The sequence below is a fragment of the Neophocaena asiaeorientalis genome, unplaced genomic scaffold (genome assembly GCF_003031525.2).
Source record: "Neophocaena asiaeorientalis asiaeorientalis breed wild unplaced genomic scaffold, Neophocaena_asiaeorientalis_V1.1 scaffold155, whole genome shotgun sequence".
Lineage (NCBI taxonomy): Eukaryota > Metazoa > Chordata > Mammalia > Artiodactyla > Phocoenidae > Neophocaena > Neophocaena asiaeorientalis.
In genome coordinates, this window is record NW_020173040.1 from 2,015,642 (window position 1) to 2,029,147 (window position 13,506).

The 13,506-nt window shown below is 37.9% G+C and overlaps 1 protein-coding gene across 9 annotated transcripts in view; it reads right to left on the reverse strand.

The window, feature by feature from the left end:
* The window catches only part of ZMYND11 (zinc finger MYND-type containing 11), a 136,721-nt gene that overhangs the window by 14,553 nt on the left and 108,662 nt on the right, over positions 1-13,506 (reverse strand). For all 9 annotated transcript variants that reach the window (XM_024742775.1, XM_024742770.1, XM_024742766.1 and 6 more), the window contains 8 exons: positions 11,737-11,824; positions 11,142-11,197; positions 9,916-9,993; positions 8,924-9,042; positions 4,538-4,745; positions 4,083-4,151; positions 3,012-3,284; positions 2,507-2,692 (listed from right to left, as the gene is read on the reverse strand). In XM_024742775.1, the coding sequence (XP_024598543.1) occupies positions 2,507-2,692; positions 3,012-3,284; positions 4,083-4,151; positions 4,538-4,745; positions 8,924-9,042; positions 9,916-9,993; positions 11,142-11,197; positions 11,737-11,824 (1,077 nt within the window). The remainder of the gene's footprint in view (positions 1-2,506; positions 2,693-3,011; positions 3,285-4,082; positions 4,152-4,537; positions 4,746-8,923; positions 9,043-9,915; positions 9,994-11,141; positions 11,198-11,736; positions 11,825-13,506) is intronic.

The window sequence follows — 13,506 nt, forward strand, 5'->3', positions numbered from 1 at the left end:
GGGAGGGAGATGTAAGAGGGAAGAGATATGGGAACATATGTATATGTATAACTGATTCACTTTGTTACAAAGCAGAAACTAACACACCATTGTAAAGCAATTATACTCCAATAAAGATGTAAAAAACAAACCAAAAAAAACAGCCACATAGATTAATGGAATAGAGAGCCCAGAAATAAACCTATGCAAACATGGTCTATTAATTTATGACAAAGGAGCCAAGAGTATACAATGGGGAAAGGATAGTCTCTTCAATGAGTGGTATTGAGAAAACTTGGGCAATGACGTGGAAAAGAATGAAACTGGACCACTATCTTACACCATACACAAAAATCAACTCAAAATGGATTGAAGACTTTAACGCAAGACCTGAAACCATAAAACTCCTAGAAGAAAACATAGGGGGTAAGCTCCTGGACATTGGTCTCGGCAATGATTTTTTTTTTTGTTTGACACCAAAAGCAAAGGCCACAAAAGTAAAAATAAAAAGTGGGGCTACATCAAACTAAAAAGCTTCCGCACAGCAAAGAGAACCATCAACAAAATAAAACGGCAACCTTGGAATAGGAAAAAATATTTGCAAACCACATATCCCATAAGAGATTAATATCCAAAATACATAAAGAACTCATACAACTCAGTGGGAAAAAAAAACTCCCAATAACCCAATCAAAAAATAGGCAGAGACGTGGCGCAGTTGTTGAGGGTCTGCCTGCCGATGCAGGGGACACGGGTTCGTGCCCCGGTCCGGGAAGATCATGGTATTTTTCCAAGGAAGATATACAAATGGCCAACAGATACATAAAAACAGCTCAACATCACCAATCACCAGGGAAATGCTAATCAGTATCAGTGATGTATCACCTCACACCTGTTAGAATGGCCATCATAAAAAAAGACAAGTGTTGGTGAGGATGTGGAGAAAAGGGAACTCTTGTGCACTGTTGGTGGGAATGTAAACTGGTGCAGCCATGATGGAAAATAGTATGGAGGTTCCTCAAAAAGTTAAAAATAAAACTACCATACTATCCAGCAATTCCATTTCTGGGTATTTACCCAAAGGAAATGAAAACAGGGTATCGAAAAGATATCTGTGCTCCAACGTTCACTGAAGCATATTCACAATAGGCAAGATATCTATATACAACCTACATGTCCATCAATGGATGAACAGATTAAGGAAAACGTAGCGTGATGTATGTATATATACTACTACACTCACTCACACGTTGTGATGTATGTATATATACTACTACACTCACACTCACACTGGAAGGTTATTCAGCCACGAGTTAGGAAGGAAATGCTGCCCTTTGGGACAACATGGATGGGCCTCAAGGGTATTACGCTAAGTAAAATAAGTCAAATATCGCATGGTATCATTTATATGTGGAATCAAATAGGTATAATAAGTCAGCTGTTTCATCAACGGTAAAATGTTATAAAAAGCAGTATTATAATTCTTTACTTTAGCCACCTCTTCCCATTTCCTTGATTCATGAGTAAACTTATGGGAACTTCCCCTTACAAGTCTAGTGTCTACTTTCTAGCTTTCTCTCATCTTTGCATGAAGACAGAATTATAGACATGGTGTTGGGGCATTCTGCTTGATAAGATCTTGAGCACACCTTAATAATTCGATCTAGTGATATTTATATTTCATCATTCATCTGTTTTTCCTTCTAAGTTATCTTCATATGTTCTTCTAAGTTATACGTTTCTCTTTTCCTTCTTGTCAAATCTTCATCAAAAATTTTAAAATGTTTATTTTCCCTCATGAAACATTTACATATATTTAAAGACTCTTTTCAGAATGTAGTCTGGATCAAATGAAGAATCACAAAACTTCATACAGTAATTCATCAAAATTAAAAGCAAGCTATGAGCTTTGGGAACAAAACTTTGTTCACATAGCTCAGTCATTTGGCAGAGAAACATCTGTGTGCTCAGAAGCTGCTGATCTGAGCGGAAGACAGGAGTCACAAACAGGACATAAAAAATGAACATTTGTCAGTTAAGTTAGAGACCCGTGAGATGTTACTATCATAAAGTAAAAGTAATCGATTTCTTTACTAGAATCTAATGTATAAATGTTAAGTGCAGTAAAATCTGAAAATCCTTATTTGCTATTACGACACTTACATTTACAATTTTACAAGTTAGATATTACCTGTCAGGAGTTACCAGCAAAAGTCAGGGCCAGCCCACTTATCAAAATAAAATACTTGCATAGATGGAAAAGTTATATAAATCAGTTATACTAAATATGTTATGTCCCAAAGTATCATAATCTCAATTTAACAAAATAATCCTGAGCAATACTCAGTAATGTGGGATCTGGAGCTTTAAAAAAATTTTTTTAGTTAATTAAAGTTGACAATTTCACATCAGAACTTATTTCAGGAATAATTTTTGCATATGCCATATATATCTTTCTGAATTAATTTTCATCATACCTATGGTATATTTTTTAGAAATCAGATTCTAAGAAAATAGTGGTATTTACCCACTGCTTCTTCTTGGTCTGAGAAATTAGTTGTTTGTGCTGGGTTGCTAGCTTCTTGATTTCTTCTACAAATTCTTCTTTACACTTTTCCTTTACTTGCTTACATTTTCTGTCTATCTCACCCTGCATATTTGCTACAGCTTTATTTACAGCTTGTCTTTTTTCTTCTTCCATTTCAGAACGCAGCTGAAATGAAAAAAAAAGTTAACCCACAATATGTCAGCTCATAATTTACACAGACCATTAAGCAAAACCTTAATACATAGTTTCTACTTAACTGATGTACCTCTTCCCTTTATTTCATTAAGGGCTATAAAATATTTTAGATGAGAAAAGTGCTACTTTAATTAAAATATTATAAAAAGATATTTTATTATAGTCCTAGTTTTAAAAAGCAGCTACCTGGTTGATGCCTAAGTGACAGAAGCTAAACCACAATAGGAAGACTATTCACTTATCCTGCCCAGATGTCTGAAGGCAACACTGGCGGTGGAGGCTGCGTTACCTTTTCTAGAGCTTCTCGTACAACTCTTTCAGTTTCTCGCTTGTGATCAGACTTCATTCGGTCTTTAAAGTCATTGAAAATTTTGGTGTATTTGTCGTGGCACATGCTTTGACACACTCCGTCACTGGTGGTCTGGGTGCTTCGATGCAGCATTCTTGGTGAAGAGGCACTTAACTTCTTGGTCTGAGTTGATACAGAAACTTTTTCGATTGGCTGAGGCATCGTGGGGATTTCCTGGCTGGAACTTACTGCTTCTGTTTCAGGTTCTGGTTCCTAAAGGATAAGGAAAGTGCTATAGAATTCACTAGTTCAAGAGCAAGCTCTATTAGGAGAAAAACAGAGTGATATACATAAACAGCCATATAAAAAACTGCAGTTCAAAAACCATGTAAGAAAATGGAAAATTGTTTTGTGTATTTTACCACAATTAAAAATGAATTAATTAAAAAAAATTTAAAACACATGCAATTAGTAGGTACAATAATTCTAAACAGGAACTTCTTCATTTACAATTACATATCAATATTATGGTTTTTCTTTTCAAAACAGACTAAAAAAAATTATCGTACAAAATCATTATCAATTTATAGTCACTTCTTTGGTTTAGATTCTTTAACAAATACCCTAGACCACTTCTCACTGAATATGTGTTAGGATTTTGCCCATATTTCCACCTGATTTTAAAATATGCATGGATTACATAATTTTAAAAGGCTGAGCTCAGCCACAGTTTCCTCCAGTTTTTAAATGTTGGCCTCATTGATATGTTGGATAAACACTTTGTTTTTTATTAGTACTATGAGAAAATATCAGAGTTCTAGAAAATACAGCAAAGTGCCCTCCCACTTAGCCAGCCGTGGTCACTGCTGTTTAACTGGTAAGGAGACTTGCAGCTCCCGTGTGTTACTCTATGACGGGAACAGTGGGAAGACTGAGTCCAACTTGGTTGCTACAGGTTGACTAACGGCAATGCTTTTCGCAAGGACCTGTGAGGAGCACTGCCTTGATCACAACTGTGAAAATATTTCCTGTTTCAATTGCCACCTGGACACTGCAAGGCAGGCAACTTACTTCTTTTTTGGGTTCCACACTTTGATTACGTCGTCCTTTCTTTGTTCTCGGTTCTTGAGTGACCTTTAGCTGTGGGCATCATAAAAGTAACAGCACATTATTCCCGACACTATGAAACACTTCTCTGCTGCTAAGACTAGCCAGGGACCCACAGGTCAGGGGTGAGCACTTGTTCCCTTTCGCATTAGCTCTTTCAGGACCACGTGGTTGGCACTCACAGAATGATTCCTCTGGGCCGAGGGCTTGAAAGAGCTAATGTGCTGGTAGTGTCAGGATCAGGGTTGGTGGTGGCTTCCGTGTACTGGAACTGGTTCTGGTTTCTTTCGCAGAGCACTTCACAAATGTTACACGAAAGGAAGAAGAAAAGTCAGAATCTGCTCATTCCAGTGAGGAGTGTGCGCTGACACCTGCACATTCAGAACGAGAACCGACAGGCTCTCACTGGCGCCTCTCACCTGCTCATTACTGGTAGAGGAGATGCTGGATTCTGCCTCCTCCTCCCCTCGGTCCTCATTCTTAGACTTCCAAAACCTCCCTTCACGAAGGAAGCGCTGATGCAGCTCCAGCTCATCACAGGCCTTCTTCCAGCCCATACTGCGCTTAACATGCAGCCGGTGAACGTTGACTGTGATGTCCTGTATGTTTTCAGAAGGAATCCAGGCCCTGTGAACAACATTGAAAGGGATGGTTAGAAATTTCCAAAATGGGAGGGACTTCCCTGGCCGTCCAGTGGTTGAGACTTCGCCTTCCAACACACGGGGAGCTAAGATTCCACATGCCTCGTGGCCAAAAACCCAAAACATAAAACGGAAGCAATACTGTAACAAATTCGATAAAGACTTTAAAAATGGTCCACATCCAAAAAAAAAGAAGAGGAAGAAATTTCCAAAACGGTAGAAACACTACCAATTGTAAAGTACAATTTGTGGCTTGAATAAAAACTCTTACCAAGTAGAAAATAGGTGAAGTGACATTTGTTTTTCACAGTCATCAAAGCAAAGTTCTCAGAATGGGAGTGATTTACAGCTCTTTTTAAAACGTTCAATACCTCATTGTTTTGAATACTGTAAATTATTCAAAATCTAGCTATTTGCATGTTAGAACTATAGAATCATTTGTAAATGCCGAGAGATTTTCATGAGACACTTACATACAAAATGAGGGCATCTAACAACTATTATCTAGTAAGTCATCACATCCCTATTCATCAGATGAACCATGACTAACAAATGGAAAACTGTTTGTATCATTCAGCAACCAAGTACTCAACTGCGAACACATAAGTTGATCTAAAACTACATTTCGTTCTATTGGGAAGAATACTAGAAGTTTACAAAAATTTTCCTGGGTGCTAATTGCTTGACTGGACTTAAATTAGTATCCAACTCAACCAGGGCTTACCATGTGCCAGTGGAAGGTACCACAAAGCATACAGTGCATGGGACCTATGACTGTTCCCGCCTCATTTGACAGCTGGCAGAGGTGCTGCCAAAATGGGGTTAAGGAAAGCTATTAATTAGCAGCTGGAACCCAGTGAGGGTCCTCACTGCGTGTAATTTATTAGGTTGGCACTTCTATATACATTGCCACTGCCTTTAACTGAGAAACAATGATAAAACAGTGCAGCACAGAGTTGAGGTGACTCTGGGGTACTCTGGAGAGGAAGAGGGTTTCATTTGGCTGTGAGTGGTCACAGGTTTCATTTGAGCTCCATCTTGAAGGAGGAGTAAGATTTAAACAGGGGACCATATGAGGGGAGGACTTCTAGGCAGAAGGGATGTCACAAATGAAATAAGAAAATATAAGGACATGTGAGGCACAGTTAGTATGACATTTTCTAGAGCACAGGGTACAAGTTGGGATCCAGCACTATGAATACACAGATTTGCTCTTTTCAGTCGTATTAGGAGTTTCAGAAATACTAGACCTATGACTGCTCTGAAGGGATCTTACTGGATCTTACTGGATTCCTTGAAGGAATCCCGGCACATATGCCTAAAGCCAAAAATGTAGACTTCTAATTTGCTTGTACAAACTAAGCTGTTTGCTTTAGAATTTAAAAGCACATTTTAAATATATAATAATCCATAGTTATACGGTAATGATAACTGAAATTGTTAAATTTGAACTTATTTATAAATATTACATTAACAGTATCATCTGACAGTGCTTTACTAGAAACCAAAGTAAACTACACTTTGAAAAAGAGTGCAAATAAAATTTTGCTTGTGGAAGAGTTCCTTGCCATTAGATCTTGTATTTATATTATATTTACTCTTTCAGTCAACAAACATTTATTGAGCACCTATTATTATACCAGTCAATCAATAAAAGTGTTAAAACACTTTTTAAAACCAGTATGTTTTTTGAGAGAGATTTCTGTTATAAGCAGTGCTGACTACCTGGAATCAACTTGTGACCTAGGAGAGAATCTTATCCCCTTGGATATATTTAGTCTATTGAATCTATTTAATCTATTGAATTTATTCAATTTATCTACTACCAGCTGGAACCCAGTGAGGGTCCTCACTGTGCCTAATTATTAGGTTGGCACTTCTACATATATGGCCACTGCCTTTAATCTACTGAATTTAATCTACTGATTTAAGCAACGGAATCTATTCTTAACATGAGACTTAAGTCTCAATGCAATTCATAAAAACATTCCTATTCTCTCTTAATCATCTCCATTATTGTAGATAATCAGATTTCAGTTTTAAAGAGTATCACTGAGCATGCAATCTGACCTACACTAAAAATAAAAGGCAAACTGCACCCCACAATTTACAGTAAGTTTAATAAAAAGAGGTAAAATCGAATCTGGCTATACCTACACATCTGTCAATCCGGAATTCTCTGAATATATGCACAATGAAATGGCTCAGTGATATGATGGCAAACGAACCCAAAATGTCCCCTTTCTTTCTTCCCTGTGCCATTGCTCCCTCCAACTACAGGCAGCAGAAAGATTTAGCCCTGCTGACAGTCAGACCCTATCAGCTACTTTTTTCCTCTGACAGGCAGAACCCTGCATACCCTATGAAAACCCTGCCTGTACTTACCAGGACCACAGGCATCTGCTCCCTGAACGTTACAACCTGCTCAGGGTTCAGGGTCTAGGGAGGGAGCAGCATGTTCTGGTGTGAGCATACAGAGGGACTAGTCCAAAATCATTTATTTGCTTAAATTTTTTTTCTCCCACCTAAGTGTAGAGACATGATTGATAAAATGGCTAAAGAATATTTATTGTATTTATTCGTGGTGATCTCTGCATAACAATGTCGTATTTAATACCACTGAATGGCACACTAAAAAATGTTTACAATAGTTTTAAAAAAGTATTTATTAATGAAAACTTGTAGCTGGGGGCCCTTCTAGGCCATCTCTACTTGGTATATAACATGTTGCTTAAGTAATTAAAACTTATTTTTATCTATCAATTATTCTAACATGATAGAGTATCATTTTTAAGGTATGTCCCCATCGTTCACTTGAAATATCTTGCTGGTATACTGTAACCAGGAAAAGCAAATGAAAAAGATTCATAGTAAAACTGTGTTTATAGTAAAATTGTAGATCTTTTATTTTCTAAAATAAAGTCCTTAGGGTCTCATCAGTCCGTAATTTTTTTAGATAAAATTTTCCAAGAAATAAGAAGTCTGGGGGAAAAAGACTCTGGAAATGTAATTTTCTGTTTTAATTCCCTCTTCAGATGACAAACTTACTCTAGGGACCCAAGTAAATCAGCTCAAATATTCTTCTAAAATATTTTCTGCACAGTATATACTGAATGATATAAAACAAACTCACTCATATTATTAATAAAATACCACTCATGGTTGAAGATACTATAAAGTTGTTTTAAAATTAGTGAAAAAAGAAAATATAGGAAAATTCTGATTATCAGATTGTTCTCATCTAGTAGTATGGTTTTTAAAAATAACTGAATTCTTCATTTTTCTAAATTAACTGTTTATTTAATGAAATTCAAAGAACTAAATCAAATTTTTCCCTCATGTACATTCTTAGATCATAACATCAACACTCTCCTGTACTCCTGAGTTGATTATTTTTGTCTATGGCTTTGACAGAACCTTGAAAGTACGGTTGAAACTACTGTAATGATATTACAATTCTATGAAATGAACACATCCTGAGAAGCCTTCCGCTTAACTCCTAATATGGATTCAGTCCCACCATTAACATGCTTCTGAACTCAACAGTGTCAACTATTGGAACTGTCCTGTTTAGTAACCATTACCTGAAATACACCTAGAAATACCATGTATAGAAAGCACTGTTAGGTGCCCAGTCAAGTTATGTGCTGATTTGTTTTTTAATTTAAAATACACTTCAGGGCTTCCCTGGTGGCACAGTGGTTAAGAATCCACCTGCCAACGCAGGGGACATGGGCTTGAGCCCTGGTCCGGGAAGATCCCACATGACGTGGAGCAACTGAGCCCGTGCACCATAACTACTGAGCCCGCATGCCACAACTACTGAGCCCGTGAGCCACAACTACTGAGCCCGTGAGCCACAACTACTGAAGCCCGCACGCCTAGGGCCTGTGCTCTGCAACAAGAGAAGCCACCGCAATGAGAAGCCCACGCACCGAAACAAAGAGTAGCCCCCCTCGCTGCAACTAGAGAAAGCCTGCACACAGCAACAAAGACCCAACGCAGCCAAAACTAAATAAATACAATAAATAAATTTATAAAAAAGTAAAATGAAATACAGTCCACACAGTTTCTAATGGCAAAGCCCACAGAGCACTGGTAAAGCAGGACTGGGCACCCCCCACGACTCCTGGAGGCCCAGGGGTGATGGCTGCACATGATTACCTCTGGTGGTGGTGACCGAAGAAGCGGACGTCAACCTGATTGTCCTCTTTCTGCATGACTTTGGCCGGCCAGAATCCAAAACCTTTCATTTTAGCCCAAACCAGTTCATGATTAGGTATCTGGAAATAAAATGTTTTACCTTGTCATACTACTTTTAAAGTATTAAATACAAGAATATCATTAATACTGAACTACTCAGTCAAGCATAATCCATAATTTTGAAAATATTGTTTTTTCTAACTCCTAAGCACACAGAACTTACCCCCACCCCAGGATTGACTGATTTTGCCTCCAAGAAAAACACCAAAAAAATTAAAATTTGCATAAGCAATGTGGACCTTCATTTCGCAGAAAAGACAGTGAAAAGAATCTCTTGATAGCCTGTGGCATCTGGAATGAAGCCAACAGTGTAACAGTGGCAAACAGAACACCCTAACTTTGCTTCATGAAATACAGTCCAACCCTGGGAGCCTATAGGAAATGGGAGAATTTTAGGCCTTCCTCCCGATCTATCAAGTCGGAGATGCAAATTTTAATGAGACCCTCAAGTGACTGAGGAGCACACTAATATCTCCGAGAATAGGGGCTCTCAGGCAGGCTCCTACACCATGGCCAGGGGTGGGCGACTGCCCCCGGAACACTCCTTGAAATCATGCCATTTTAGGGGAAATCACACAGCTGTAAGTATATATAAAGACTTAGATTTCTTGTGAGAGAATGAGAGGAAAAGCAAATTTTTACTTTATGTATTAAGGGATTCAATGTTTATTCCTACTCTTGAGGGTCCTCATTTTAAAGTCAGAAATGGATACTGATCCCAAGCTGTTTCCCCCATGTTTCAGTTTTCATACTCATTAAAACCATACATACTATGACACAAAGAAAAATATTTAGAAGGATTATAATCTTCAAGCAAATTGGAAATAAACTTCCTTAGAGTAAGACATCAGACACTTAAGAGGTTAAAAAAAAAAACTCAAAATTTTACATACACAAGGATAGCAGAACCAATTGTCAGGACGTGCATTTGATAAATAGAAGCAATTCTTGCAAAGTTGTAATTCATCCAGCTGAAAAAGAAAATCAACTATTTAGCCTACATAAAATACACACATGCATAGAACTATATAAAATAGATCCATGCAAATTAACATTCTCTTTCATGTATACAGTCTCCAGTTTTGTTCCTTAAGCTTAAAATTCTAATTTTCCAATGAATAATACCAGAAGAGCCTGCCACTTTCTTCTTGGAACCTCCCGAAGGTCCCAGATTGCACTTGGAATAGAGGACAGATTCCTTAGGGGGCCACTGCATCTGACCTCTGCTTCCCCAGCCTCACTGATACCTTTCCAGTTCAGCACTCATATTAAAGGCTATTTCCTCAGAAATGTCTCTTGATCTACCCATATAAAATATCCGCTACCAATAAAAGCAGTCCCTACTTTGCCTCATTCTCTGTCTTAGTGTTATTTTCTTTCATAACATTTTTTTATAACTTGTAAAGAAACCTATTTTGTCCGTCCTTTTCTTGAGTCTCCCTCTTCAGAATACAACTGTATGAGCAGGAAGCCAGCATCCTGATCCCCATTTTATTCCTCCTAACACAGCACATAGTAGACACTCAATAAACATGTTTAACGAATTTTTAAAAAGTCATATGTGAAATGGAATCAAGAAACAAAACTTTTTATATAAATTGAGATGCTTTTGCAAAGATAGTATGGTTATAGATGAGTGTTTCAAATAAGAAAGACCACCCAAAAAATCCTTCCCTAAATATATATTTCATTTATTGTATAAATATGCATGCTGTTGTTTGGATGCTTTTTTGCCTGTGTAGTGTAGTAAGAACTCAAATTTGAACCTTTCATTCGCAGAGGGTAATGTTTATTGAGTGCCTGCCCAGTGCAGCACATTTACATGTAGTTATATAACTAATACTCTTTAGGGTAGTTAAAGAGGAGAAAACAAAGTTTCCTTTTCTTCTAACTAGTAGAAGTTACTTAGTAACTAAATCTAACTCCCAGGATTTCTCTGAAAATAGTTCTGCCAGAATTCTTCCCCCTCTGTTTGCGTTATTTCCCATGTATGTCATACATGGAAATAAAATTATATTTAAAGAAAATGGCAAAATTAAAACGTACATATCAGAGTGGAATTCTGAAATAGATTAGTGTGGAATATAGCAAGAGTTTAGTTATTAGGCATGGATAGTACCTCATGACATGTGTCTTTATAGAGCATCCTTGCTATGTCAGCTTGCTCACTGTCTGCTGTAATTAAAGACAGGTATCTATTACCAGTGATCTAGAAACACAAGACTATCAAAATTAATACAGCCGTTTAAATTTTCTTTCATTTTTAACAAAAGTGGACACATACCATTTAAAACAAAAACGTATATTTAAAATAAAATTAAGGCAGTAAAAGAAAACGCTATCAGCAGCTTTAATTTTATATCCAATATAACATAATACTCTAGGTACAGAGGGACCTCTTTCATTACTTTTGAATGAGGGGATATTAATGCGGAAAATCAAAAGTAATCAAAGTGCTTATAAAAAGCCTTTCAACTAAGTTTATATATAAAACTATGAATATTACCTAGTGTAACTAGAGTTCTTCTTTTGGCCAGTCAATTCTATAAGCTATAACTCCATTACCAAACATTTTTAAGTTTAAACCCTAACATTATTACTTACAGATTCATTCAGGTATTGTTTTAATGTAATATTTTATAAAAGATATTTCTCGACATGGAATGTAAATGGTATGAATTTTAAAAAACTACACAAAAGAAAAAATATTCAACCTCCATAGAAAATCACTGTGTTGTGGAGAAGCAACTGAGCATCAGCTTTGAACTCTTCGTAACTTCGGTACTTCCCTTCGTTCACTTTCTGCAGAGGGAAAACAACAAAATGGCAAAGGGTTAATGGTGAGAACACCTGTCAGCATTACAGCGTTAGAGTGTAGGAAACAGGCGAATTCTCCAGAATGGCATTACGACTACTCCTGTGTCCCATGGTACTGACAGAATGTGCGTAAAAGAAACCCCCAACTCCGTCTGCAGTTAGACTATTACAGGATGGTGAAGTGTGCAGAGCCCACATCCTGCAGCCACGTCGTCCCCGATACTTATTTACTAGTATGAACTCTGCAGCATGAACACCTCATTCTGTAATAACAAAAGCTGCTGCTAAGCGCTGTAAATAACGAAAGCTTTGGTCAGTGGGGCTGATGAGACCCAACTACATATCTACTACTTTTACAACTCAAGAGAATAAAAATTGAAAGAAGAAAGAGCCGCTAGCCTCTGTGACAGTTTACCGTTATCACAAAGAAGATATGGTTATAATTCTGAATTGGGATTAGGTGCTGATGTATAAACAACTTTAAAGTCCTAGGAGGTCCTCTATGCACCAAGTCAAATGATGGCTCTGTTTGGCATCAAGGGTCACGGGGCACTTTTATGAATATTGATATCTGAACTCCACCCTGAACTTCTCATGGCCTTGGGCTCGCAGGTGCTCAGGCCTTGGCATTGTGCAGCGCTCCCAGGCTACCTGCCTATACCCAGGTGGGGACAACCAGACCCCACAGCCCCCAAGCACCATCATAGCTCGTATTGTGGTCTGGACTGTAAGCTCCTGAAAGCATGAAAACCATGTCTTCCTCTTCATTTTCTTTATGGTGTTTCTGCTCATGGTCAGCACTTGCTAACAAGGCACCATCAGCCCAGCCAGTGTGCTCCATGGACCCAACAGGATCAGACTGCAGAACGTGGGGAGGGGCCACACAGGGAGAGGGCAGGAAGGGCAGCGGAGTTCTTCACTGTTCTCAGAGGCTCAGAGTCAGGAAAAGAGGCTATGCCTGAAGCCACACAATCTAGGGGTAGGAGGTGAAATTTAAATGGCTCGTTTTTATGAACAACCTTCATTTATCCCTTTCTTCCACTGAAATAATACACCTTCATTCTTCCTCAGCTATTAAGCAGATTAAGAAAGGAGTAAGATGATTTTAAAGTATTCCTATGGTCTCCCTGTTATGGCCAGCCATAAGATTTTAAAACTTCAAAGTGATACATAGGTACAGAATTAATAAATCTGCAAAGCTAACTGGAAACAGGTCAAAGTGTTCATTGGATTTTACTACAATTTGTAATTAAGTATTAACAAACCCATTAACGATCCTCAGCTAGAGTAGGTAAAAATAAGAACTTCATTAAAGAAGGATAAAGTTTTCTAGTTAAAACTTTGTTTTGTTCAAGTGCATGTCATTGTGTTTCCCAAGATCCTAGATCAGTTCTATGTTCTAATCTTCCCTTGAGAGAAACTCCTAAGTACTGCTTCTGAAACTAGGAAACCACATCCACATGTTAATTACATCTGGAACATTACACTGACCAGGCTACAATACATTTTCTTTAAGCAGCAAGTGTCAAGAATCAACAGGCTGCTGAAAACCAAGCCTCTTAAAAGATGACCCCTAAAGAGCACTAGAGGGAGTGCATGCCATTCACAAGGGCAGCTGCTCAGGCAGGAGGGCGGCAGGTGCACGACCAGGGCTGTGCTGTCAGGGA